Source organism: Apteryx mantelli, chromosome 19 (assembly GCF_036417845.1).
Source record: "Apteryx mantelli isolate bAptMan1 chromosome 19, bAptMan1.hap1, whole genome shotgun sequence".
Lineage (NCBI taxonomy): Eukaryota > Metazoa > Chordata > Aves > Apterygiformes > Apterygidae > Apteryx > Apteryx mantelli.
The window spans coordinates 16,536,230-16,564,191 of NC_089996.1; the positions used below are offsets into that span (position 1 = coordinate 16,536,230).

General features: G+C 52.4%; 1 protein-coding gene and 1 long non-coding RNA gene across 7 annotated transcripts; one reads left to right on the plus strand and one right to left on the minus strand.

Annotated features, from left to right (window-relative positions):
• The first annotated feature begins 673 nt into the window (after positions 1 to 673).
• Positions 674 to 27,189, plus strand: CEP131 (centrosomal protein 131). Of its 6 annotated transcripts, none has more exons than XM_067308413.1 (27): positions 674 to 776; positions 2,515 to 2,716; positions 3,818 to 3,903; positions 4,792 to 4,906; positions 5,372 to 5,499; positions 5,989 to 6,102; positions 6,243 to 6,392; positions 6,821 to 6,938; positions 7,779 to 7,895; positions 8,984 to 9,152; positions 9,302 to 9,402; positions 9,534 to 9,716; positions 10,130 to 10,321; positions 10,450 to 10,587; positions 11,239 to 11,364; positions 11,472 to 11,588; positions 14,631 to 14,733; positions 15,099 to 15,300; positions 15,633 to 15,740; positions 15,876 to 15,941; positions 22,614 to 22,794; positions 23,096 to 23,170; positions 23,264 to 23,406; positions 24,525 to 24,702; positions 24,828 to 25,024; positions 26,622 to 26,682; positions 26,811 to 27,189. In XM_067308413.1, exons 2-27 carry the CDS (start codon positions 2,540 to 2,542, stop codon positions 26,883 to 26,885), a joined length of 3,420 nt encoding a protein of 1,139 aa, XP_067164514.1. In that variant the 5' UTR covers positions 674 to 776; positions 2,515 to 2,539; the 3' UTR covers positions 26,886 to 27,189. The 6 variants fall into 6 exon arrangements, with proteins under 6 accessions (XP_067164514.1, XP_067164516.1, XP_067164517.1 ...); XM_067308415.1 differs by having other exon boundaries at positions 9,320 to 9,402; XM_067308414.1 differs by lacking the exon at positions 674 to 776 and adding an exon at positions 1,014 to 1,373.
• Positions 16,027 to 22,651, minus strand: LOC136993684 (uncharacterized). The gene is made up of 2 exons (XR_010886084.1): positions 21,854 to 22,651; positions 16,027 to 21,792 (listed from the first exon to the last, which is right to left on the minus strand). It is a non-coding gene; the product is annotated as an uncharacterized lncRNA (long non-coding RNA).
• Positions 27,190 to 27,962: the final 773 nt, after the last annotated feature.

Genomic DNA, 27,962 nt, shown 5'->3' on the forward strand with positions numbered 1-27,962 from the left:
AACCTACCTCGCCGCCGCCCCGCCCCTTCCGCCTGACTGGCAGCCGCCGCGGCAAACGGGAGAGCGGTCGCCCTGCGGTCCGGCCAATGGGCCGCGCGGGCGCGGCGCGGGGGGCGGGCGCGGCGGCGGCGGCGGTAGGCTGCGCGCGGGGCGGCCCGTGAGGGGGCGCGGGGTCCCGCGGCCTGCGCTACGCTGCGCTGCGCTGCGCTGCGAGGGCCGCGATCCGCCGGGGGGGGCCGGGAGGGGGCTGTGTGCGTGTGTGTGTGTGTGTGTGTGGGGTCGGACTCCGGGCCTTTATTTTGGGGGACCCCTGCCGGGGGGGCTGCGAGAGGGGAGCCGGGGCGGTATAACGGGGTGCTTCCCCCCCCACCCCCCCTCCCCGAGCGTTGTGGAGGGGGGGTTTCCCCCTGGGGGGCTGTAAAAGGGGACCCCGGGGCGGTGTAACGGGGTCCCCCCCCCAGGGGGCTGTGAGAGGCGGACCCCGGGGCTGAATAAAGCGGTGCCCCCCCCCCGCCAAGGGGGGGGACCCCGGGGAGCCCCTTTGGGGTGTGCGAGGAGGGTTCCCCCCCCACACACACACTTTGGATGCTGCGTAACCGGGGGCTCCTTCCCTCGCTGCGGTCCGGGCCCCTCTGTGTGGACGGAGCCGAGGAGGGTCACGACACGACACGACACGACACGACACCGGGGGCGGGGGTGGGGGTGTTGCATCCCCCGGTGTCCCGGTCGCCCCTTCCCCGGGGCTGCCCGTAGCGCCGCAGCCGCAGGAGGTCCAGGTAGGTAAGGACCCCCCCCCCCCCGCCTCCTTCGGGGCCCCCTGGCCAGCCCCGTCTCTCCCGCTTGCGCCCTGCATGCAAGTGTCCCTGGCTGGGACGGGGGTGCTGGCCCCTTGGTCCCTGCCTGGGGAGATGGGGCGGCTGGGATGGATTTTTTTGGGGGGGGTGTGGGGTTCGGAGCAGACCCTGCCCCGTGGCGCTTGCTGCCGGCTTGGGACTGTGGCCGGAGCAGCCCCGACCCGTGTGCTGGGGCAGCAGGCTTCGCTGCGGGGCTGGGGCCTGCTTTTCGTGAACGCCTTAAAAAGAGCAGTGCGACAGGGATGGAGCGAGGACGTAGAGATAAGAGCGCTCGGTTTCCTTTGTGTGCCGCAAAGTGATGGCTCAGCTCAGCAGAGGAAACTTTTAAGACTTCGCTGCTCCTTATCCTAGCAGAAAAAAGCTCTCGTCTTGCTTTGCCGGCTCTGTTCGGCGGTGTTCAGATGCTGGAGGACTGGGCAGTGCGTTGTTTGGACGCGTTCCCTGGCTTTTGCACCCATAGGCTGCAGAAGAAAAAGCATGTCTGTGATCTACCCGCTCCCAAGCCAAGCGCTAGCTGAGGTTAGGACCTGTTTTCGTGGCGTAAGCTTGGTGGTTTCCATAGAGAGCCTTTTGTTTACGCTGGTTTCAGGAGCCAAAGGCATTGCGAATGTCTTTTACAGCTTAGCGGTGTGTGTAGGATGAAATCAAATCGTTGGAGGAGAGGGGAAAATGTCTGTTCGTTTTAGGTACTGTTTAGGTAGGTTATTACTATTTAAAGAAATAAAGCAATGTCGTAGAGTCGTTGTGCAATTGCCTGGGGACTGGAGAGGTGGAGACAGAGCCAGCAACAGCTTCTGGGTCTGAACTCTGTGATGGGAGAGAAAGCAAGGGCAAAACTAAGAAATTGCTGCCTCCTGAGTGAGAAAGGGCCGTCCATGAGCTGGACCTCTGCTTATGTTCTTGGAGAGGGCATGGCCTTCATGCATTGCTTACTGAGGGGTTTGTCAGAAGTTTCTAAACAGCTTCTTGCCAGAAACTGGGAGCAGATCCTGGAGGAAAGATCTCTCTTTTAGTTGCCCCGTTTCTTACACTTCCTCGTCATCGTTGCCCAAGACGGGGTAGTGGGTGAGGAGAACCTTTGGTCTTAGTGGATATGGCTGCTCTGGGCTCACACGATCCTCTTCTAGCCACGATCCGTTGCCAGTGAAAGAGGCTGACATGAGGAATGGGGCTTTTCTTCTCTTCATGAGTCACCTGCCTGGAAACAGTCTGGTCTGATGAAATGAGCATTAGCTTCCCGGTCTGTGAAATGGGGCAGCTGTACTTGGTGTGGCTGGGAATTAACTAGGTCAAATATTAAGAAAATGCCTGGTGGTTTCAGGTGCTGTAGTTGTAGGGAGTTCAGCTAAAGATATTCCAGGTTGTATTTTCAGGGTTATTAAGCACATGGAAATCTGGAGGAAGGTGCTTTGTCTCCTTTGAAAACAGGGCCCACTGGGGATGAAATCTTGGACCTCGTCTGCAGAGGTCAGCATGCGTGTTTTGAAGGCACTTGGAGTGGGAAGCCTGGGCTGGGTGAGAGGCCAGCCAGCGAGTGTTAAGGCTCTGTGTTTGGGCTTGTGGGAGAAAGCTGGGAGCAGAATGATTTGTTTTCTTACCATACAAAGCTGGATGCATCCTTCTTTGTGTCTTCACTTCACCTTGTCCACTGCATTCCCAGGGCCTCCCCTTTTTTTGACTTGAAAATGAAGAGCACCCGTAGCAGTTCCTCGTTCCAAGGTGTCAGTTCCGACAGCATGGACTTGAGCCTGACAGGCCTCCCTGTGCAGGTCACGCGGCGCCCAAGCAGCGCGTCTCCCGCCAAGCACATGGCACGCTCCGTCTCGGTCATCGCCGACGGCAAACCGAAGAGGAATGCTCTGGTGAGTCTTGGGGAGGAGAAGCCCTTCTTCCCGACTCTCCCCCCAGGTGGGGTGGGGAGGCGTGTGTGCATAGGCAGGTGTATGACATATTTTGACACACTTTTACTCTGTTGGCTGCTGAGTGTCTAACTTTGGGTGCGCTTTCCCCAATGCACTGATTCTGCCAGCCGAGCTTTGAAGTGCAGTCTGGGGAGGGAGGTGCTGCTAAGGAGGCCTTGTGCTCCCCCGTGGAGCGCATGACACTGCTGCACATTCACTGGAGAGCAGCCGGACCAGGGAAGGGAGAGTTAGACTGGTCCAGGTGCTACGTAGACCTGCAGTGTTTGGGTGCTGCAGTGCTGTGTTCTCTTTTTATGCTACACAGTAAAAGCCTTGATTGTCACCTGCTCATTAGGTCTCTTCTCAGCCCTTCTTATGTAGACAGGGCAAGCAGTGAAAGCAGCCAGCTTCACATGTCTCTGTTCTCTCTTTGCTCTTCACCTCCTTTTCCTGATTTTCCTTTGGAAACTCTCTTGAGTTTCTGAAATCTTCTGCCAGATACTGCAGTGCTTTCAAGCCCAATCCTGTGCTTTGATGAGCACCCTCTGTTCCTGCTGAGGTCAGCAGGAGTTGAGGATTCTCGGTACCTTGCAAAATGGGAACTTTGAGTGTTTTTTCAGCAGAGTGAATGAGCCCCAGGTTCTTATTGGGCTCTGTAAAAATCCAGTAGTGGAGAATCTCTGCACTCTTTGCTGAGTAATTCCTGCTGGCTTGGCAGTCTTCCTTAGCATTTATTCCCAGGACAGGTAATAAACACAGCCCTTCTCTGCTGGGGAACTTAAAACAAATGAATGTATTCCTGCTTGCTCAGCCGCAACACAGGAGCCCAAGAGGGAGCTGGATGTCATTCCACTCTCTCTCAAGGAGAGGTTAGCAACCATAGGAATGTCAAAAACATCTTGTCTGTGCTCTGGAGAAGGGGGTGGAAGGGTAGTATCAACAGCAGTGCTATTTTAGGATGCCTTACTCGGCTGAGGGAGCCTGCCTAGTCCAAGCATCCCAGCTCTGTCTGATCCTGATTCTCTTTGAAATCACTGCTGAATATAACTTGCTCCTCCACAGGAAGATGTGGGATCCCGTGCAATTAACAACCTCCGGAGATCCAATAGCACCACCCAAGTTAACCAGCGGGTGAACAGCACGCTCAGGTACAGCTCCAGCCATCTTTGTGCGAAACCCCACTGGTCTGTCTGACACCTCTTGTCCTGCGAGGAAAACAGACCCTTTCTTAACTGTACTTTAACAAATTCTGTCATGTGCATCATGGGTTGTAACCTGGCCATGGAAATCCAGGGTCTGTTTTTTTGCAGGGAGGTCACATGATTAGAACTTGGGGAAATAGAGTGTATTTCTTTGGGTTGGAAGCCCCTGTCACGAAGGACACCCGAATTAATTCTGAGGAATGGGACTGTTCACTTAAAACAGCCCCTAATGGACCCTCCAGACCATAGCCAAGGTGGGGAAGGGAAAGCTGCCCTGGCAGTTGTCAGTCTTCCAGGTACAGTCCTTGCTGTGCTGGAAGGTTGTGTGGAGGTCGTGCAACCGCTGATGTATCTCAAGATCTCCTAAGAGTGGGAACATCAAGTATTAGGAGAAGAAAGTTCTCTTTTTGCCTCCAGTGACTTCCTAGGTCCTGTCTTTGAATTGTGATTTTCAGTTCCCTCTTGTTGTCTTGTGCCCATCCATTTAATGTATTCTATCTCCACATGTAATGCTGAAGTATAAAGCTTTACGTAAAAACTAATAATTTACAGATTTCATGACTATGTAATGATTCTAGAGCACTTTTTCTTCCTGTGTCTCAAGACAGGAACTAGGTATGTCTCAGCTTTATCAGGCCACTGCTGTGCGTATTGTCAGACTGCTCTCTTGGGATCAGAGCTTGCTTCTTGCTCAAACAGTCTGCTGGGGCACTGCAGTGTGTGCAGAATGAGAATCCCGGTATTGCTGTCTTGCTGCCATTTGTCTGCATCTCATATTAACTCCCGAACATGTATTCTTCCCTTCTCTTTGCCTTCCTTTGGTTTGGGCTAAAGCCCTGAGCAGACAGGAGACTTCCTGACCTTCTTTGACAGCCGTTCCGGTGGAAGAAAAAAACTGGCGAGTCTGAGCAAAACCTCTCCAGAGAAAAAAACAACATGGAACATCTTGGTAAGGAGGATGGTCTCCACAGGTGCTGTGGGCTAGGTCCGGCTCTCCTTACGTGAGAGATCAGTTGGTTTGGTTTGGTGGGTGAGTCATGCAAAAGATCTCTCCTGGATCTGAAGATGGGAATGGTGTAATTCATCTGTGACAACCAGGCTGGTCCTTCCTCATCCTTCAGTCAAAGCTGGCACAATGTGAGTAGCCAACATGTTAAGTCATTGCTCTGGCCTGTTTTGACCATGGGTCTTTGTGTCTGGCCCAGGGTTTTTGGTCCCTCACCTCCATGCTCCTGCCGTGTGGCGAGGGAGGCAGGAAGCGGTGCAGGCAATGCCTTGAGGCTGCAGGACTGTGGAATAGACATGGGGTTTTTTTTTGTATGAGGGAGAAATTGGCTTGTGGAGGAAAAATATGTTGTTTGAAGAAGTTGGTTTGATGCTTGCATATGCTTAATGCTTGCTAACTCCATGGCAGGATGATCAGCCACGAGCATTCCCTGGCTCATCCGGCACCCATGGCTCCAGCACCCTTGAGCCACCAGCAGGCATGAGGAAAAAAGAAGCCACTGTGCTCCTGGCAGCCAATTTCACTGCCAACAACAGGTAGGAGAAGAAGTACTGAACTGGGAGCCCTGTAGGCCTGGTGTTAGGAGGAATTAAATTGAGAAAATACCTGGGCAAAGGAGGTGGTGCTGGTGCTCTGTTTCTGCCAGAATATCAGGTCAAACATGGGGCAGACGGATGACAGTTGTGTGAGGCTGGGCTGGCGAGGACATGTTTGGAAACTGCACAGGAGGTTGATTGATGTGTGGGAAGAGCGAGGCCACTCTAACTGTAGGAAAGGGAACAAAGTAAGACTTGAAACCTTCAGGGCTAGGAGAAACTTGAGCAAAGGCTGTGTGTTTAAAATGGCCTGAAAGGCAGGCTCTGTTACATCTGCTCAAGCTGTGCCTGTCTGGTGTCTGCCTGTGTGTCAGGTAACAGCTCCAGAGGAGCAAGCTCTAAGGAGTGAGTGAATTGCTTGTGAGGCCTCCCCTACCCTTTGCCTTCAGATAGAGCAAGACCTAACGCCTTGTCTTCTCTCCGCAAAAGGAGCAACAAGGGCGCAATGGGCAACTGCGTCACCACTATGGTGCACAACAACTACTCCACCACTGATAAAGGCCCTGCACCCAAAAGCTCCAACCAGGCGCCAAGCTCCCTCAAGTAAGTGGGTGAGGTCCTGCTTTGTGCAGAATTTGGAGGCTGCTTCACCCTGTGTCCGTGTTGGGCCAATCCTGTTCACTGTGCAGATGTGGCACAAAACAGGGCAGAATGGTACCAAGTAGCTTCATCTTCTGCCTTAGCAATGTTATCAAGGCGACCTCAAATGAGGAGAGTGAAAGCAGCAGTTTCATGAAGTCTCAGAAGAATTTCTCCAGCAACAACATCATGACCCGCAACAACAACAGCAGTCTGCTGCGGAGGAAGGAGGTGACCGAAGAGGAGGCGGAGAGGTGAGGCAGAGCTGGTGTGTGATGGCTGATGGGAAGAGACAGGAGGGCAGTGCCAAATTAAGGGGTGATCTGGGGGGTTGAGAGCAGAGGAGCTGGTACTGGTTTGTACCTGTCCTGCGGGGCTCTAGCTTCTGGAACAGCTCCTCTTGCTGCACCTGCATTGGCTGCTGAAGGGTTGTGTTGCTGTACTCTGCCTCTGCCTTGGCTCTGTTTTGAGTTTCCCTCGTCAAAGGAACAAGTTCCGCCTATCCCAAATATCAGCCCAGGAGAAGGCCTTGTTGAGTCAGGGTGTAAGGGGGGCTGCCCAAGTCCTAGTGCTGAGGGTGAGCAGTCCCTCTGCCCTCCTGCAGCAGAATGCGATCGTCCTGCCGGGCCCTGGTGGCTGAGGAGGGCCTTGGGGCCCTGCTGACCTTCCCCTTTCCTTACAGGTTCATTCAGCAGGTGAACCTCGCAGCTGTAACTATCCAGCGCTGGTACCGACACCACTCACAAAGGCACAGGATGGGAGCGGCTGCTCTGGAGCGCCTGTTGGCTTCCAAAAGAGAGGTCTGTCTCCTGGCTTGTAGCTTAGGCCCTTTTGAAACTCAGATGTCCTGCTTGTCTCAGTGAGGGAGGAAAATTAGTTCCTTTAGTCACCAGACCATCCACCCAAGAACTGAGTCATCAGAGACAAGGGGACTTTTGCATTGCATCCAGCCAACCTCTCACAGTAGTGGGAACTGGAGCAGGTCCTGGTAATTACAGGTAGCTGTCACTGCAGTGAGGGACTGACAGTGCAGGTGGGAAGCGCTAGTGTTGATTTCGGTGTGTGTTCAGGCTATGAGCCGCTGGGGTCAGTGCTGCATGTCTCCGTTGTATTTGTTCCCTTTCCTTTAGCTGCAAACAGCCAGAGTTGGCAGTAACAATGCTAACCCAGCTGAATTCTTGCTGTCTTGGACACTCTGGTGGCCAAAGGAGGGATACCCTGTCTCAGCTCATTGTAGCAAATCGGTAACAATTGGCTCATTAGAAAGTGACGTGTCATCTGCAGCTATTTGTGTTTCTTTGTATTTAATTATTTATCCAAATAACAAAAAGTACCAGAGCTCTTGTATGTGCGGTTCTATTTTTAAGCCTTGTCTCTTCGGTGGTTTCAGACCCAGATGACTAATAATTGCATTTAATGTCTAAAGAAAATAAGCTGCCCTGAAGTGGAGCTTTTCTGAGGGCTCTTTACTTGCAAGGAGGGGAAGGTTGGGGAGGGCAGGGGAAGGTTGGGGACAGGGTGGAAAGCCTTCTGGATATGGGGTGACTCCAGGTGAGATGTGTCCCTTCCCACTTCCCTGCTGCAGGTGGTGGGTGCTGGAGAGTTCTCGATAACATTTTTTTGTCCCTTCTGTCGGGAAGGAAAGGCAGCAGCAGATGGAGGAGGGGAACATCCTAGATTTGCATGAGAAAAAGGATGAGGAACGCCGGAAGATCCGAGAAGAGAAAGCGCGCCTGGCCCGACGTGCTGCTATCCAGGTAGGGATGAGGCAAGGGCATTGTGGCCTGGCTGAGACCAGTCTGTTGGCCGTCTTTGTTTGTGAGACAGTGAAAGGGCCTTTTCTCTGCATCTTTAGGGCTTTGCATGAAGCAGAATTTAAGCAAGCCTTGGAAATGGAGTGTTCCCTACGGAGAAGGAGGTGCCATAGAGCAGTTTCCCTTTGTGTTCCTGCCAAGCCTTGGCAGCTCTTTCAGAGCTTGTGAAGACAGTTCTGGTTTCGATCTAGTTCTTGGGGAAAGGGTGATCATGCCGAAAAAGGGAGACTGTAACTGCAGCTCCTCGGAGTGACTGAGGATGAGAGAGGCCCAGGAACAGAACCGTCTTTGGGAACGAGATCCCTCCGGGGTGGCTGGTGGAGAGGGCTGAGCCCTGCTCTGCGTTCTGTGCCTGTTGGTCGTGTTTCCAGGAAGCACTTGAGCACCTTGCAGTCTTTAACCTGTTCTTGTAGCCCTCTGTGGCAGGGAAGGCCTGGTACTGCTGGAGCTCAGATGAGAAGCTGGATCTATGACAGAGTATGGAGAGTTGCACGCTGGCTTGCAACAGCGCTGAAAAGATTTAAGATAACCCAATTTTGCTTTGCCCTGAATGGAATCACGTTTTAGCAGAAGGGGACAGCAGTGAGCAGCTGGAGGATGGTAACTTCTTAAAATGCTGCAAAAATCATGCAAACATCTACTTGTGCCTTAACTGACTTCCCGAAACTCAGCTAAGGCAACACCTTGGGCACTGCATCCACTTGGGCGCATGCTCCACCGCATGGTGCTTGGCCCTTGAGCTGTTGATGCAGCATGGACTATTGAGAGGCCCTTGAAGGAGAAGCTAAAGGACACTGTGCAAGGGTGTATGAACAGCCCTGGCTCACATGTGGAGCTGGCAGGACCTTGGGTCACCACCTCCTGTCTGCTCACAGGAGCACAGAGGAGAGCTGTTGTTTCTCTGCTTTCCCTTTCTCTGAATAGGGTTGTCCTGGTACCTGAGCACGTAGATTGTTGCTGTCTCCCAAACCGTTGCTAACACTTGCAAAGCAGTGCAGGGCAGGGTGCTGATGGCTTGTCTGTCCCTACAGGAGCTGCAACAGAAAAGGGCCCAAAAGGCTTCTGACACAAAGCGCTTGGCAGAAGAAGAGCTTGCACTGGCAAAGGAGAGCAGAAGGGCCGCAAAGAAAAAGCCTGCCAAACCTGCTTCTGCAAAGAACATCAGTCCGGCCAACAGCATCGTCAAAGCCAATAATGCTGGTGAGTCCCTTCTGCAGGTTTCTGATGCTTTTGGAGAAGTATTTGACATGAGGGGGAAGGAGGATGATGGAGGGGCAGTGCTCCCTGAGGGGAGCTGCCTGTAGGGGGCTGGTGGTTACAAACATGTGAAAACAGTCTGATTCCTGCAGATGCCAATTTCCACTCAGTTACTGCAGAGCCAGAAGAAAGCGCCCTTGCAGACCTCGGCGCCATGCCTTCACAGGATCACGGGGCAGAGGACAAGTTGCAGGTGGGCCTGGCTTTGCCTCCTGGTGCTCCTGGCACCAGCTGTTTTGCTGGTGCAGCTTTGGAGCCTGGGTTCACTTCTGAGGATATCTAGCAAATTGTTTTTACTCCAAGGTGCATTTTCCTCTCCCCTAGGATATGAGCTCCAGAGAGACAGGTGGAGAGGATCTGGAGATGGTGGTTACTGCTGCCAGCAGGGCTCAGTCCAAAGTCACTCTCAATGAGCTGCTGGACACCCTCAGGCTATTGGAGGAGGAGCCAGAGCTGCTGCCCCAGCCGAAGCTCTTCAAGAAGGACAAATATGCCTGGATAGATGGGGTAAGCAGAGGACTGAGGCTCGTCACATCCACCCCTAGACAGAGCTGGCTGCCTTGTGAAAACAGGCTCCTTTCCAAGGGCTGCCTCCATCCAGTGCTTGCTGGGTTGCAGAGAGCAAGAAGGCCAAGAAATGCAGCAGATCGACTGCCTTTAGGAGTGCCAGCAAAGGCAGCGGAAGAGTTTGGTGCAGTTGGGGCTTGGGCCTTCATGAGGAGGAGTGAAACTATGCGAGGGCTGCAGTGGGAGGGAGCATGACCACAGAGGATGAGGACTGGTCACTGGAGGACAGTGGGAAGACTGCATTCCAGTGGTGCCTGCTGGGGAATAACTAACACCTTTTCTTCTGAGCCTTCCTCTGGGGGCTGTTGTAGTGCAGGCTGCCTTCCTTGTTAACTGCTGTGTCTGCCCAGCAGGAGCCGGACTCCAATTCCCTGACTGCTGATAACTTGGAGAAGTTTGGGAAGTTGAATCATTCCCCTGGGGTCCCTGAGGATGGGGCTCTGCTCTCAGAAGCCAAACTCCAAAGCATCATCAGCTTCTTGGATGAGATGGAGAAGTCTGAACAGGAGAGACCCAGATCTGCTGCTTCGGCCACGCAGCGGGAGGTGAGTTCTGAAGCGAGAGGCCATTTATATTGGAGAGACGGTGTGAGACCCTGCAGGGAAGGGGGCGCTCTCCTCATCCTGGCTCCAGGTGATTCCCAGCTCCTTTTACTCCATTTTTTGTGTCACAGGGACTCCTCTCTGAAGAGGAGCTGGCTCACTTGGAGCAGGCATCAGCTGTTGCCACGGAAGTCACCAGCTCCATCATGAGGCTGAAGTTGGAAGTGGAGGAGAAGAAGCGAGCTGTCAGCCTGCTGCAGACAGCGCTGGTGTGTAAGCCGGATGTGCTTGCTTGCTGCGGAGCGAAGGCCAAGAGCCCTTGACAGATTATTCTTGGAACAGTGTCTTTAGAGTGCAAGAAGACAGCTTTGTGAGCAGGACTTGCCTTCTGTGTCCCCAGCAGTGCTAAGTACTGCTGTGCTCCCAGATCTAATGCAGAGGAGCCAGAGGGGCGTATTCTGCCTGAGTGTGCAGCAGTCTAAGTTATTCTTAGTGTGGGAAAGATCTGCATGGTCCTTTGAATTAATAAAGTTGTTCGCTGCTGCTTTGCTGTGAGAAGCCCAGTTTGGTGTGGACTTCTCGGCTTTCTCATTGCTGCCTGCCTGATTTGAAAATCATCTTCAAAATCCCCTCCTTAGCAGGTTCCTGACCAGTCCAGAAGCCCCCAGCCAGGGCCTGCATGATGCCCTTTCCTGGGCTGAACTCTCCTTTTCTCTGTCACCTGGGTGTTTGGTCTGTCCTGCTGACATTAGGACACGATGTGTCAGGACCAAGCACTCTTTTCCTGTTCCTGGTTGTTCTGGCCCTCTGGCCCCACAGTGCTTTCCTGGTTTGATAATTATCTCCTGTGTAGATGCCTGGGCTGGTGTAACATCTTCCTCTAATGTCTCATGGCTCTATTTCTCCCCTGCATCCAACAGGCTCAGCAGAGGGAACTGACTGTTCGGCACGTCAAACAGACTGAGAAGGAGCTCAGCCACCAGCTCAGGCTGCAGAGAGAACAGTATGAGGCCGCTATCCAGCGGCACCTGACCTTCATCGACAAGGTAATCTCTCCTCCTAACTTTGATTCTTCTGAAGCCAGAAGCCAAGGGCCAGCGGAGGTGGCCGTACTCTGCCTGGCCGTCTGATGCCTTGTCTGTACCCTACCCAGCTCATTGATGATAAGAAGGTGCTGAGTGAGAAGTGTGAGGCCGTGGTAGCTGAGCTGAAACAAGTAGACCAGAAATACAGCAAGAAGATCGCCCAGATGCAGGAGCATCATGAGCTGGTGAGGGGATGGGGAGGGTGGGGGTGCAGGAAGAAAAGACATGTCCTGATACTGCCGTGGCAGGAGTGGGACTGTGCGGTCTTCTAGCCCACGGGTTCATATGGGAGCTGGCCGTGCTGGTGGTCTCTACCCAGAGCCATATCATCTCTCACACTTGGAGGCTCGGTTGTTCTGGCGAGTTGTGCCGCTTGTGCAAGAAGTCCATGTTACCTGCAGAGGTTTGCCCTGGCTACCCAAGAGGCTGCTGTCCTCTGCCAGAGGGCTTGCTGCCCAGAGCCAGGTGCATGGGACTGTCCAAGAGCCAGTGTCAGCTCCCAAGGGCACTGCTTGGGAAGAGCCTTCCTCCACGTCCTGCTGTGGAGGGAGCTCTCCCCAGTCAGGGAGGTGACATGGGGGATTTCACTTAAGCCAGAGACAAAAGCAGGTGCTGAAACAAACCCGATGCCACAGAATTTGTGCCTGTGGCCATATTCTTCTATGTGGAGTTATTACCAAACCCCTTCGCTGGAGGTGGAATGTGCAAAGCCAAATGGGAGCAAGATTATAAAGGAACATGGGGTGTATCTTACAGCTAAATAACAGTAAGAGACCTTTGTGGGTTTCACTGTGCTGTTGCTGTGGCCAGTGCCCAAACACACACAGGGTTGTTTTTACAGTGAGCCTGTGCAGTGTGATTCATGCCTTGGGGCCCTTCTTCTCTGGGATATGCTGCCTGCTCCGTGGGAACTGTTCCTCAGTCCATCCGCAGCTGACTGGTGGCTTCCCTCAGGAGCGTGTAGAGAGCTCCCTCTTCTGTAGATGGAGACAGTTCAGTTCACCCTGTGCTGGACACTGAGCTGAGCCTGGCAGAAAGAGGCAGTGCAGCTGGCTCACAGCTCCCATGTGAGCTCATTCTAGCTCTGCTGCCCCAGTCCCTGTCCACCCTTAGCCTTGAAGCTCAGTTCATGTCCAGGACTGTCTGGAGTGGAGACAGTGTTTGCACCAGTCCGAGCCTGTTTTAATATGCAGCCTAACACAAAGTGAAGACTCACTTGACTCATTTTGCCTTACTGTTTAAACCTGAGTTTTGAGTCCAGCTGGGAGGAGGAAGCCAGTGCAATATTGCTTCCCACAGAGGTTTTTCCTGCTGCAGCCCGTGAAGACACACTAAAGAGAATGGGCTCAGTGCAGTAGAGGAGGTACCTCTTATCTCTCACTCCCTACTCAAAACAGGGCAGCAATGGTAGGAATGGCCTGGGAGTTGTGGAGGTGATGCAGAGAGAATCTCCTCTTCTCCTGGCTTGCTCTGAGGCCCTTTCACTGACCCTGCTTGGAGTGAGTTGGGCTCCCAGCTCTGCTGAGCGTCTCGTTGCAGCATCTGCTTCCTCCGCATGGTGAGGAAGAACACCAAGTAATGTTTTTCCCCATGGGGGCTCCTGCAGCAGGACCTGTCCTTGTGGCTGGAGCCATCTCCCTGACCACACAGCAGCCTCCTGGAGCAGAGCTGTCTCTGCCCTTGCCCTGGAGCTGCGATTGCTCTCAGCGCTGCCAGGCGCTTGGTGCACCTGTGTGTTAACGACCCCTGCTTGGCTGCACCTCCTGCTCTCCTCCCCTTGACGCATCTGCAACCCCCTCCTGTCTCTGCCGCAGCCCGGCTTTCTCATGTGCACACCTCCGTTTGGTTTTGCCTCTCTTCTCTCTCCCTTCTCCTCTCCCTTCTATGATTCTGTGATTCCCTTTCTCTTTCCCTCTCCTTCTTTCTTTCTTTCTCCTCAGGTCTGGCGCACTTTGGGCCCCTTTTGTGAGGTAAATGTGTTCTTTGCTCTTTCTGTGCCTTGCCCCTCTGCTCTCACACGCTGACCTGCTGCTGCTCCTCAGGCGGCAGGCAGCAGTACTGAGATGGAGATACGCCCCTTCACCCTAGGTCTGGGGAGGGAATGGGAGCTCCCGGCTTGCCAGGAGGGCCAGTGCTGTGAAGGAACACCTTCACCCTATCTCCCCAGGTGATGGGCTCAGCCACTGCCTTGGGGCTGTCCCTCTCCTCCACTGCTGATTTTGCTGCTCTTCCCTGCCCTTTTTGCTTAAGAGAGTGCCACAGACTGTGCTGAAGGCCACCTGATGTTCCCCATTCCTCTCTGCCCAGCAGCCAGGTAACCAACCATTGCATGTTCCTGCCATGCTTCTCGTTTTTTGAAGCTGTGAAGTTTCCCCAGCATTGTGCACATTGTCATCGTCTGCCTCTCCCCAAAACTGAGCCACTTCTGGCCAGGCTGTGCCTTCCGTGGGCCAGTGCCTTTATCAACAGAAACCCCATCCCAAAAGTATGTGGCTGATTGCTTCAACCTACTTTTGCCAAAGAGAAGCCTGAAGAAGAGCACTCTGAGCAGCAGGCCCTGAATGTTTTACCAGTCTTTTCACTTGATTAATCAAACACAGCCCTGAGGAAGGCTGGAGAGGTAAATGCAAAGGAAAAAGTGAGAGCTGTGGTTGTGCCTGGGCTGTGCAGCCTTTTAGGGTCTTTGAAGAGCCTTGTGGCACTGCAGAAACTTGGTCTGTGGTGATATTGCAGTGTTCTTGAAAAGCTGCACTTATCTGTCCTCCTTGGGGGCCTTCTACCCACACCATAAGCCAGGGAGAAGGGAAGGTTGGAGAAGGAAGCATCTTCAAATATGACTCCAGAGCAGCCTACAGACAGACTGCTCTGCATGCAACCATCTGCTGTCAGAGCAGCCTGAGCAGCCTGGAGTTCCCATCTCCTCTCTAATAGGTGTTCTCATTTGTCAGCCACTTCCAGCAAGCGCTTTTCTGAGGGTTTTGCCCTTTTCTCCCATGCTCAAATTCCGCAGGGCAACAGCAGCCCAATCATGCAAGAGAGAGAAGGTGGCACTGGGGGAGTGTACAGCTAGTTCACTGAACTGTTCCAGGACTGTTTGAATGGTCTGTGCACAGCTGAGGTCATCTGCTCTTGCCTACAACTTCCTTTTCAACAGCCAAACTCCCAGGCTAGTACAAGTTTTTCTCCCCCTCCTTGTCTCTGAAGTTTTCTGTTTTGTTTCCAAACAGGAGATCAAGAAACTCAAGGAATTGATGAGTGCAACAGAGAAAATAAGGCGAGAGAAGTGGATGGATGAGAAAACCAAAAAGATCAAAGAAATCACTGTGAAAGGTATAGACACATGCCCTCAGCTGTGGCCGGGAGATGGGTGGGTGTAGGTATCACCGTATCTGTGCTGTTCCCAGGGCAGGGACCTTTGGTGTAATAAGGCGCTGATACCTCCAGGAAGGTATTCAGTGTGGGCAGTCTCTGCTCCTTGTGTGTGGTAGAGGCAGATGCTGGAGAGCAAGAAACCGCATACATGCTCACTCTCTCCTTTCCTTGCCAGCCTTATCTTTACTCAGGTAACATGTTCATGGTCTCCTCACCAGCTGGTTAGGGCCAAGGGTAACTGTGCTGTCCTGAGATCTATGCTGGGTGTTTGCATGCAGACAGCCCCGAGGCTGTGTGGTAACTGTCCTTCCCTGCTGCCCTAGGGCTGGAGCCAGAGATCCAGAAACTCATCGCCAAACACAAGCAGGACATCAAGAAGCTGAAGATGCTGCATGAGGCAGAACTGCTGCAATCTGATGAACGGGCAGCCCAGCGCTATTTCCGTCAGGCAGAGGAGCTGCGTGACCTGCTGGAGCGTGAGAAGGAGGAGCAGAGCCAGCGGGAGAGGGAGCTGGCCCGGCAGCGGTATGTTGCAGGAGGAGGAGCGAGCACAGTTTGGGACTGGACAACGTGGGGGTGGTGTTCAGCACCCACGTAACAGCGGGTTTGTGACATGTTCAGCATTTAGTGTCAACATAAAACAGCCCCTTCTCCTTCCACTAGCCCTGAGGTGGGAGATGCCAGTGAACCAGGGACTCGGATGTCCTATATGGTCAGACTAGCCCCTGGTTAGCCACGGAAAGGAGGGTGGGATGGGGCAGGGAGGAAACAGACCACCTCAGTGCTGCCATAATCCTGAGAACCACGGACAAACGCCCCAAGCCTGGCAGATCCCTGAGGCTTCTCTGCCCCCACAGGTGTGAGAAACACTTGGAGCAGGAGGAACAGGTGCTGCAGCAGCGGCAATGCCGGCTCTACGCAGAGGTGGCTGAGGAGAAGGAGCGGCTCAGCCAGCAAGCAGCCAGGTGAGAGGGCTGGGAGCAGGCCCAGCGCAGTGTCTGTGTGGCTGTATTGCATGGTGGCTGCCAGCTCTCATTGGGCGCGCTGCCTGAGGATTTGGGGCAGTCCTGAGCTTAGAGCAGTGGGGCTGGTTTCCCCAGGCAAGGTTCCCTTAGGAAGAGGGGTGGTGCTCAAGAGGGGCCGAGGTGGAGCAGCCTGAGAAGATCACGGTGTTATGGAAAATCAGGCTCGCCGGCCTCCATAACAGGGTCCGACCCTAGGTTCCTGCTGAGGCAGAAGTTCGAAGTCAGATTGAAGAAAAATAAAATTTAATGACATACATGTGGTAATTACAGCTCGAGCTGGGTGCCTCCGAAGAGGGACCCCGAACAAAGAAATCCCTGGGCAATTATACCCTTACAATCTAAATTCCCCACCCCTTAAGCGATAGTTTGGACCAATAGTAATAGTTAGGTCTCGGTTCTTCCCCTTCTTCCTTGGGCCCCTTTATTGTCTCTAGGCAGGCCGCTGCTTATCTTCAAGGTTGGCTACTCCTGCTGTCCGTGTAACTTCTTTATCCCTCCAGCTTGAACCGGCTCTGGGGCCCCCTTTTACTTATCTAAGTAAAAGTTCACAGCAAGTTCACAGCCTGAGGCCTAAGGCTTCAGCAAATTTAGCTACTAATGCTAAGCAAGTTATGCTAAGCAATTAATTCTAGACAGCTTCAGTTCAATATTCTCTAACAGTCCTCCCTTTGTTTTTATTAAGCATCCCTGCTAATATGTTAAGCAGAGTTCTCGAAGCCTTTCGAGGCGTACTATCACTCTCCATAATCTTATATACAATATGGTTGTAAGCAATAGGCATAACATGGTCAAACTTAACATAACTATTACTGGGTGCAACATGTGATTATAGATCCCTGTTGCAGTTGGTGACCATCCCAGAAGAGTCTCCCACCAATGATATTCTCCATTCTTCTTCACTCTTTCCAAGATATGGAGTATCTCTTCTGCATCATGATGAACAGTGATTAGAGTTTTTTGTCCATTATTTCGGATGCGTTTTAACAGTTGACACAGGTCATCATGTTGTAGTAGTTTCTGTACCAATGTAAGGTTCATTCCGATGGGGGTAGGTAATAAATCTTGACTTAAGGTATAATTAGATTGTATTAATTGATGAGACACAACAGGAGCTGAATAATTAAAGTCACAGCCCATAACTTTAGAAAAATTACAAACACAAATATTTGAATGATTACTTGTGTCTACAGTAATGTTATCTATGAATATAAGATTACAGAGAGTTCTCATACAGACACATCCTTTTCCAATATATACAAGTACAGTTTCAGGGGTTTCATCAGGATGTATTTCAAAATGACAAACATTTTGTTCAGTATCAAGACAAATGTCTTGAGCTTTGACAGTGTTTATCTCACAAATAAATATATATATAATTTTAAGATTTTCAAACCTTTTTTGCATACCTAGAACATACTGGGTTAGCTGTTCATCTCCATCCAACAGGCTGGTCTTAGCTGGGATATAAGTTCCTGTAGCCAATTGATGCCCAAATAAGACTTCTGCTGGGGATAATCCTACCTGTTGTATAGGGGTTGTTCTAATTTCCCACAGCACTAAGTTTAAGGCATTAGGCCATTTGAGACTTGCCTGTGTACATACCCATGCTAACTTGTTTTTAATAGTTCTGTTCATTCTCTCAGTTTGTCCTCAAGACTGGGGATGATAAGGTGTGTACAATTCTCTATGAATTCCTAGCATTTGATATAATTTCCCTAAAACTCCTGCTGAAAAGTGCGAACCCCTACCTGAATCTACAGTTTCTGGGACTCCAGACCTAGGGACAATTTCCTTTAACAGGGCTTTAATCACTGCAGCCGTATCTGCTTTGCAGGTAGGAAAGGCTTCCACCCATCTGCTTAGTTGATCAACTGTCACAAGAAGATGTTTAAATCCTTCTGCTGCTGGCATGTCAGCATAGTCAATTTGTAGACGCTGGAATGGAAAATAAGCCCGTGGGAGGCCTCTTCCGTTAATCTTAGGATAAGTATCGTTAAATTTTTGGCAAGTTGGGCAGGTTGTTGTTATGCATTTTGCAACCACATGCACTCAGGAGCTGCCCAGGTTTGTAGAGTACATGAGGCGACAGTCAATGCTCCTCCATGTCCACGATCATGATATCACCTATCTGTAGAAAGTAAATACCTTAAGGAAAGGATGGGCTTACCCCTGATAGTCCAAATTCCTTTTTCGTCTTGAACCACTTCACGCTTTTTCCAATTCTCTTTCTTCTTCTGTGGCATATACACAGTCATTGGGTGACCCAAAACTTCAGGTCGTGCTTTTCTAATAAGGGCTGCTGTAGCTACTATGCTCTGATGCATCCTGGAGTGCCTTTGATTACCGCATCTAGTTGGGTGAAGTAATAGGCCACTGGCCTACGGTGAGGACCTAGTTTTTGACTGAATACTCCACTTGCTACTCCGTCGTTCATGAACAAATAATTCAAATGGCTTACTCTAATCTGGTAGTCCTAGAGCCGGGGCTGAGACCAACACCCTTTTTACAGATGTAAAAGCTTTCTCTTTTTCTGGAGTCCAGGTCAAAGGCTCTGTCTCCTCCGTTTTTGTTGCCTGGACCAATGGTTTGGTAAGCTCTCCCAACCCAGGAATCCATGGCTGACAAAATCCTACAGCTCCTAAAAATCCCCTAAATTGCTTTTTTGTTATAGGACGGGGTATATTGAGAATTGTCTTTACCCGTTCTGGATCAATTAATCTGTGTCCCTCCTTCAAGATAAACCCCAAATATTTTACCTCTTGTTGACACAGCTGGAGCTTGGACGGAGATGCTCGATGTCCTTTCTCAGCAAGAGCGTTACATAGAGAAATAGTGTCTTTCAAACATGTCTCGTAATCTTTACTTGCTAATAACAAATCATCCACATACTGTATTAACACTGAATGTCCTGGAAGTTTGATATCTGCCAGATCATTTTTAAGTATACGTGAAAAAAATAGTCAGAGACCCAGTAAATCCCTGTAGTAGCCTAGTCCGAGTCAATTGTTGTCCCTTCCAAGTGAAGGCAAAAAGATCTTGGCTGTCCTCAGCTACTGGTATACTAAAAAAGGCTGCTGTTAAATCAATCACAGTAAAATAAGTTGCCCAGTGGAGCATCTGTGGTAATATAGTTGATGGGTCAGGAACTACTGGATGCGGAGCGATTACATTTTGGTTTACAACTCTTAGGTCTTGTACAAACCGATACTCCGGATCGCCATTTAGAATCCTGCCTATTCTTTTTAACTGGCAGAATCGGGGTGTTGTATGGGGATTCACAAACTCTAAGGATACCCAGTTTTAGATAGTGATCAATTTGCTTTTGGATACTTTTCTCTGCTTCCTTTGGGATAGGGTATTGTTTAACCACGGGAGGTAATCCTCCCCTTGTTTTGATTGAGACTGGACTAGTTGATTTCAATAGTCCAACATCAATCCCTGAAGAGCTCCATAACTTTCCAGGAACTGATTCTAAACCTGTCGGAATTTGCAGATTAGTTGACTCTGGTTCTGGTGTCTCAGCCAGAACACATGAGCCCATTATTATTAATTTCATCCCTTCCGGCTGTAAGCAGATCTGGGTATCCAGGGCTTGTAAGAGATCCCTCCCTAAAAGGCAAAAGGGTGAATCCATGGAAATTATGAAACGTCCCCACACTCCTTTTCCTCCAATAGTGAGCAACAAGGGCTTAGTCAACGTTCGTTCGCCTTTTCCCATTACTCCCTGTATTGTTATTTTATCTGATGACTTACATCCTTTAGGCTCAAAATTCAGAAGAGAAAGGGTAGCTACAGTATCCACTAAGAAGGGAATTTCTTGACCTGCTATATTTGCCATTACCTGCCCCCTGAAATCCAAATCTATATCCCATAAATTTACCCCAATTCCCACGGTGTTTTCTGGGTCTCCTATCTCCTGTCATTGTGGACTGGCTGGGAATTGCCTGGTGTCATTCCCAGTACTCGGCTGTCCCATGCCATCCCTTCTATTCCTAGGCATGCGGGGTCTCACTGGGCATTCCTGCTGCCAGTGCCCTTGTTCACCACAATAATGGCAATAATCATTAACTCTTAAGCATACAATACGTTCGCTTTGGTTCCGCCTGTCTCCTCTGACCCTTGCTCGTCCCCTTCCTCTAGTTTCTTTAAACTCGTCTCTTAACACAGCCGCTAACACACTCACTTCCTTTCTTCTGTCGTCTCTTTTCTTTCACCTTCTCTTCATCTCGACCGTTATATACAAATGTGGCTAAGCGTACTATTTCATCCATAGACTTCCCTGGCCAGTCAGGAACATGTTTAGAAAAATACTTTTTAATGTCAGAGGCCATTTGATCCACAAATGTGGAAACTATCAGAGGCCTCTTAGCCTCGGCTTCTGGGTCTATCCCCCCTCCAAACATTCTGATTTGTTTAAATAGTCTGGAAAGGAAAGCTGAGGGCTGTTCCTCAGGTTGTTGCTGACACTCCCTTATTTTAGACCAATTCGCGGTCTTTTGTCCTGCTAACCGTATAGCTTCTTCTAAGCCTTGTCTGGCTAATTGCAACTGCCTGTAATCTGCCTCTACATTATAATTCCACCCGGGGTCCACAATTGGCCAGGCTGTTCGGGCAGCCACAACACCCCCCTCTCCTGCCCAAGGATGGTTTACATCCAGAATTGAGTGTTTTTCATCTGGAGTGAACAAGGCTTCAAGGAGCATTTGCACATCCCCCCATGTAGGATCATACGCCCGCAGTATTCCTCTTACAATTTGTAACACTTTCTCTGGATCTTCCCTAAGCCTGGGAGTTTGTTGACCCCATACAACCAAATCTTGGGGCCCCCAGGGTCGGTAAATTCGCGTTGTAGCTACCCGAGGTGCCCCGTCCGGACCTGGCGGGGGCACTCCTGGCACAGGAACGACATGCAAAGGGGCTTGAAAGGCAGAGGGGGAAGGCAAGGCGGGGTATAGAGAAGTTGAAGCAGAGGATGGTGCATAGGGTGGAGCAGTTTCCACAAGCGTTTTAGCAGCTGCACTACTTTCAATACTCTGAGAAAATTTTTCTTTGCCCAACTGTCCCATACACACCAATAATCCATTTGTCCGGGGAACCTATCCTGCAAATGGTGACACAGGAAAGTTAACTCCTGATGACCAAAGGTTCCCTGTGGCGGCCATCGTTCTGCCGGGTTACCATCCTTTGTCAGGAACGGCCAATCCTCCTGACATAGTTGGATCAATCCCCCCCCCTTTTTTCCTTTTTTTTTTTTTTTTTCCCTCTTAGGTTCTTGGTACCATCAACCTTACTCTATTTTTGCAGAATTTTGGTTAAGGGCGTCCCCTTTTCTATGCCGAACTTATTTCCCATATTGAGTTCCTGAAAAGTGCGTCTTATGCTGATCAGACAGCACACTTCCTTATAATATACCTTTTTTTTTTTTTTTTTTTTTTTTTCTCAGCAACACCAGAATTTAAATTTTCATTACCCCCTGCAGCCAGCATGATTACACTCTTTCTCTCTCTCACTCTCTCTCTCTGGGAACTGCACTCACACCACCTGAGTCTTTGACTGCTAGGACTCCCGTCCCTTCGCAGTGGGCGGCTCTGTCAGCCGACGGGTGCCCCTTTCGGTTCCCAGGTCATACGCACTCACACCAGTCACGGTACCGGTATCCACACTCACACTAGTCACAGTAACTCTAAGTTAGTCTTGCAGTGCACCTTACGCTGATCAGGCTGCGCACTCCCCCCCTTCCGGCCGGAGTGAGACGGGACTCGAACCCACCCCAAAACCTGGGCGTGGGACTCGAACCCACCCCAAAACCCGGGAGTGGGACTCGAACCCACCCCAAAACCTGGGCGTGGGACTCGAACCCACCCCAAAACCTGGGCGTGGGACTCGAACCCACCCCAATCCTGGGCGTGGGACTCGAACCCACTCCAAACCTGGGCGTGGGACTCGAACCCACCCCAAAACCTGGGCGTGGGACTCGAACCCACCCCAAAACCTGGGCGTGGGACTCGAACCCACCCCAAAACCCGGGAGTGGGACTCGAACCCACTCCAAACCTGGGCGTGGGACTCGAACCCACCCCAAAACCTGGTACGCCTTACGGTGATCAGCCCGCGTACCCCTTACAGTGCACTTTGTTACCAAACCAGAATTTAGAATTTAGGCAGGAATTTAAGACTCACCCTCTCGGTGCCTCCCGTTGCCAAAGATCCCAGGTGAACTCACCCGATGGCGCCAGATGATCGTTTGGAGACGAGAGGCCCCGACGGTGGTCACCTAGGGTCCCACCTGGGTCGCCAAACTGTTATGGAAAATCAGGCTCGCCGGCCTCCATAACAGGGTCCAACCCTAGGTTCCTGCTGAGGCAGAAGTTCGAAGTCAGATTGAAGAAAAATAAAATTTAATGACATACATGTGGTAATTACAGCTCGAGCTGGGTGCCTCCGAAGAGGGACCCCGAACAAAGAAATCCCTGGGCAATTATACCCTTACAATCTAAATTCCCCACCCCTTAAGCGATAGTTTGGACCAATAGTAATAGTTAGGTCTCGGTTCTTCCCCTTCTTCCTTGGGCCCCTTTATTGTCTCTAGGCAGGCCGCTGCTTATCTTCAAGGTTGGCTACTCCTGCTGTCCGTGTAACTTCTTTATCCCTCCAGCTTGAACCGGCTCTGGGGCCCCCTTTTACTTATCTAAGTAAAAGTTCACAGCAAGTTCACAGCCTGAGGCCTAAGGCTTCAGCAAATTTAGCTACTAATGCTAAGCAAGTTATGCTAAGCAATTAATTCTAGACAGCTTCAGTTCAATATTCTCTAACAACGGTTGGACGGTGACGTTGGGCCAGCCATGGACATTACAAGCTGTGATCTGTCTGCGGGCAGGCAGAGAGCAGAGCTGGAGGAGCTGAGGCAGCAGTTGGAGGCGAACAGCTCTGCTGTCACCAAGGCGCTGAAGGAGGAATACGCAAAGGAGAAGGAAGAGCAGGAGAGGCGGCATCAGGTCTCTTTTTCCCCTTACCTCTGGGGTGTCCCCTTGCTGGGCCCTGGCTGCCGGTGTGCGCAAGCTTGCTGTACTTGGGCACAGGCAGCGCCACTGCTGCAGCCATGAGCTGCACACGTGGGGCTGGGAGTGGGGCTGTGTTACCATGTGCTGGCACCGCTGAGCAGCCTGGTGGCAGCCTTGGTGCCTTCCGCTAGGGCTGCGTGAGGGAAGGCTGCTCCCATCAGCAAGTGTGGGGTGCGGTGGCTGGCAGAGCTGGGCAGGTGCTGAACATTTGCTACTCTTGCTTGTCTCTCTGTAGGCAGAAGTGAAGGTGCTGAAGGACCGGCTAGAGATTGAGAAGCAGGCCTGGGAGGCAAACTACATGAAGAAGGAGGTAACAGCTAGGGCTGCTCTTCTCTGAAGGTGTCACTCTTGGGGCTCAGAGAGGACTTGAGGCAACATTTGCCATCTCTGTCTCTGTCCCCAGGAAGCCTGGCTGCTCTCCCGGGAGCGGGAGCTGAGGGAGGAGGTGAGGAAGGAGAGAGACAAAGAGATCGAGTTGGTAATCCAGCGCCTGGAGGCCGACATGTCCTCCGCCAAGGAGGAGTGCGAGAGGGCGGCAGAGAACAGGTGGGGAGGGAGTGGGTGGACTGAACCCGCAAGCCCTCGCTCCTTGAGGGCCGTTTCCCTTCCCCCCCATCCCCTGAGGCTTGGTGCATCTGTCCGGTGAGCTCTGGACATGTGATGGGATTGTGCTGCCCCAGGCTCCCCATGTCTCTGACAGAGGTCAAGGAGTTTGAGCACCCCAGCACAGGAATAGGGGAGCAGAATGACAAGCAGTGAGAAGAGCTCCGTGCTGCCCCCGGGGAGGCAGCTTTCCCTTCTTTGGTTTCTAGCTAGATCTGTAATTGCCTCTGCCCGGTGGTTTTCTTCACACTTCTCTGTGTTGGCCTTTTCTGCATTTGGCCTGAAGTCACGGCTACCTTTATGCGTTTATCCTGCCCACTAACTGCTCTGTGCTCGCCTACCTGTGCACGGACGTGGCTGGTTCAGGCAGTGTTGCGCAGGAGCACTGCAGTGTGCAGATCAGGGTGGTGTTAGCTCAGAAAGGAAGAGCTGGCAGGGATGAAGGTTTATTCCCTCCCCTACTGAATAGCAAAGCGTGTGCCTCATCAGCGCTGTTTGCTCCAGACCTGGGAGGGTGACACAAACCCAGGAAAGCCGAACGTGATATGGCAGTGGCCAGCCTTATCTAGATGCAATACCTGGCTTTTGCACACTGCTTTGCACACACATGAAGGGTCTGCTTGCGGGAACAGAGCAACTTGCATTGATTTCTCCTCCAGGGACCCCAGTGGCTGCCCTCTTGCAGCCTGGTCTCCTTGGCAGCCAGCTCCTCTCGCCCATTCTCAGGGTGAGGAGAAGGTCAGCACAGATTGAAAGGAACCTGCACATGTTCAGAGCCTGAGAGCTGACAGCCACGCAGAGCAGGGAGCCTGTCTGTGCGCGGTGAGAGCAGCCTGCGGCCCTCTGAATGGCAACAAGAGCACTTTGAACAAGGCACTGCTTCCTTCTCCAGGCCAAGGACAGCCTCTTACTGCGTAAAGAGCCCTGGACCTCCCATGGGGCAAATCACATCATTGCTGCTGTGTTGTGGTTGCTCCTGCAGTGCAGAGGAGGCTGGGAATGGTCCCAGTGTGGCTGCAGCGCTAGGCTGAGCTGGGCTGCCTGTTCTTTCCTCGCTTTAGGATTAAGAGGATCCGAGACAAGTACGAGACAGAGCTCCGGGAGCTGGAGAGATCTGAGCGGAAGCTGCAGGAACGTTGCAATGAACTGAAGGGGCGGCTGGCTGAGCTGGAAGGGGAGAGCCTTCATCTGCAGGGCCTGGTAAAGCGCAAGGAGCAGGAGGTGGAGGAGATAAGGAAGGTGAGTGGAGAGCAGAGTTTGGGGGTCTGGCTCCTCTCCCTGCTCTGTGCCCTGACTGGCACTGAGCCCCTTGCAGCCCTCTGTGCCCATCAGCAGCTTGATTTCACCTCTCTGCCCGGCCATAGGTGAGGGACCAGCTGGCCCAGGAGCGGAGCAGCTTGGCAGAAGTGCTCCGCCAGGAGTTTGCTGACAGGCTGGTGGGGACGGAGGAGGAGAACAAGCAGCTAAAGGCAGAGATGGCAGAGATGAGAGCCCGGCAGCGCCTGGAGCTGGACAGGGTAGTGCGGGAGAAGGATGAGGAGCTGGAGGAAGTTCACAGGAGGTGAGGCTCCCTGGCTTGACTTCATGCTGGGCTGCCCCAGGCTGGGCTCACAGCTGGGGCAGTGGATGCAGAGCTGGCCCAGGTCTGTTGCAAGAATGTGTCCGCAGTGTTGCATCCTCAGGTACTGTTTCCAGTCCCGTGAGGGCGAAAACAGGAGCAGAGTCACCTGAGCTGGCTACCTGCTTTGCCACCATGAATCCTCTGGCCTTTGTGGTGACTTCTAGCCTGTTCTGTGGCATCCTGTCCCCAGGGCTGCTCCCTTACATGCCTGGAGGACAGGGGTGTTCAAGTGTGCAGCTGGAGCACTGTGATGGCTCCTGCCAGGAGAGGACAGTGGTGTGCAACTACATGTACTGCTCCTTGCTGTGCCAAGAGCACTGTGAACAGTCCAGGTTCACAGTCTGCTCCTGGAAAGCTCTGCTGTGGATAATGCCACGATACATTCGGTCACAGCCTCGGCATCTTGCTCTGCAGATTTGCTGCTCCAAAGAGGCCAGACAACTGATTCCCCTCCCCAGGACCACAGAGAGTGGAGGAGGGAGCAACCCGCTGCTGGGTTGGGGCTTGGCTGGCTGCTTGCACAGCCGTGGAGGTTGAGTGCAGCTGTGACAGCTGCTCTCAGAAACAGGAGGTGGATTGTAGCATCCCGAGAAATGCTCCAGTGCCCCAGACCGTTGGCTTCACAGCACCCTGAGGACCTGGTTCGCAGGAAGCAAGCGCAGTGCTTGCGTGCAGAGCCCTGACACTGTGCGTGAGGCTGTGCTGCAAAGGCCTGACTCTGTCTGGTGATGAGTGAGGAGACGGTGCTGTGAACTGGGCTGACCGTCAGATCAGGCAGCTGATTTAATGCTTCCTCTCTTTCTCCTGAGTCTGCCTGTGGGGGAGGGATTTTGCAAATGAAACAAGAATCCGAACTGGAAGCACATCTCTTGCAAGAGCTCTTTCTGCGTGGGTACTGAGTGCTGTAATAACTGCTTTAGCATAGTACAGACCCGTCTCTGTGGCATCTGTGTACAGAGCTGTTCAGTAGTAGCTGTAATGAGCTGCTTTTGTATGAGCGAACGGAGCTCGCTGTCTTCCCCAGAGCCAGCTGAGCGATTCCCACTCGCTCCAGGAACCAGGCTCGTACCCTGAGCCCAAGATAACAAGGGTCTCCCGTCTCCTTCCATCCATTGCATACAGCCTGGCAAAGGTTGAGGTCCAGAGATGAAATCTTGGTGCCCCAAGAGCTGTGGGGAGAGGGTTACAGCTATGGCGCAGGAACCATGGGTTTGTGAAATGGGAAGAAACTAGAAGCAATTTCCTTGTTGTCCTGTTAATTAAGTCTCATCAAGTTAATGTCCCCTTCTTACTATAGATTCCTTGATCCAAACTACATAATGCTCACCAGTGAATGGAGGCACCCTAAACTGTTCTTTGGCTTTGTGCAGTGTTTCCTGGGGTGGGACGATGCTGTGGGGAGAAGTGAGGGGCTGCAGCTCCTCGGGCTGCCTTTAGCCTTGCTAAAATTCCCACCCTGTGGCAAGGGGTGAGGCTAGTGTTTGGGGCCTGGGCATCAGGGACAAAGGACTCAGCCTCTTTTTGTCTGTCTGCTCAGGGTGAAGACAGCCATTGTGAAGAAGGAAGAGAGTGTGAACAGCCTTCGGAAGCAGTATGAAGTAAGTGAGCGGGGCGGTGGGTGGCACAGGCCCCTCCTGCTCTGGGTGCCTGTCCTGCCCCGAGCAGCTGCAGCTCTGCTCCTGGGACACAACTTCACTCTCTCCGCTCTCCCCGTGGTCTCTTCCAGGTGGCGGTGAAGAGAGCTGACCACCTGGAAGCCCTTCTAGAGCAACAGCGAAAACAGCTGCTGGCTGCCAAATAACTGTCCTGCCCTGCGGGGACTGCCGCCCTGCGGCGCGTGGCCGGAGGGGGCGAGGGGGCCCTGGGGACGCCCGCTGGACCTGTGCTCTGTGTGGGCTGACACTGATGCGTGCGCGTAGGGGTGCGCGTGTGTATGGCTGGGCTGCGGTGAGGCTCTCCCTTCCCTCGTGTGTGCCGTTGTCTCTCTTTTTTTTTTTTAAACCCCTGTTACTTGTGTCTCGGCCCGTGACTCCTGCTAGGGGCACTCAGTAACATTCAAGATTTCTGTGGTTGTATTTTAACAATAAAATTTGCGCTGGTTTCTACGGCCGTTTCTGTTTGATCTGTGTCCCCTGGGGAAGGGGGAGTCTGTGCCATGGGCATCCATGACTTTTTCTTAAATGCTGGTGCATTTATTTTTCCCTATCCTGTGCGGGCCAGGGCCAGGGCATGAGCTGCTCTTACTCGCTGTGTGACCAGGCAGCAGCCCCTCCCTCGCCGATGTCCTGGATCCTGAGCCCTTTCCCGGGGGGGAGGCTGGGACCTGCGAGTCAGGGCTGAGGCAAACAGGCAGAGCTGGGAGAGAGGAGACCACTCTTTGGAGCAGTTAGAGATTTTTCGAGTCGGGACCTCTGTTCTGGCAGCTGAGCTGAGCAAACCCTCTGCTCTCGACCGGCAGTGAGTGGGGCCGCTGGCGATACGCAGGGGCCCACTTCCCTCCTTTGCATGCTGCTTCCACTTTTAAAGTGAAATAGCCGCAGGGGAGGATGCAGTCCTCAGCCTTTGCTACCTGCAAATCTCTCACCCCCGGTGGCAGCACCAGGAAATGCCGGCGCTGGGGCGGTGGCATCTGTTTCCTCTTGCGGCAGGGCGTGTGGCTGGTCCCATACAGCCTAGCTGCACGGAGGCCAGGGCCGGTGCTTGGGCTGAGCAGATGATTTCTCATCACGGTCCCACGGTGTTCGTTACCTGTCCTGCTGGTGTATGGAGTCAGCCGTTGTGTCCATCCTGGTGCCGGCCGGAGCGGGGTGGGAAGTGGGTTTCCGTCTGTCCCACAGCAGCACAGCCAGAAGCCCTTGTTTTGCAGTGAGAAGTCCCT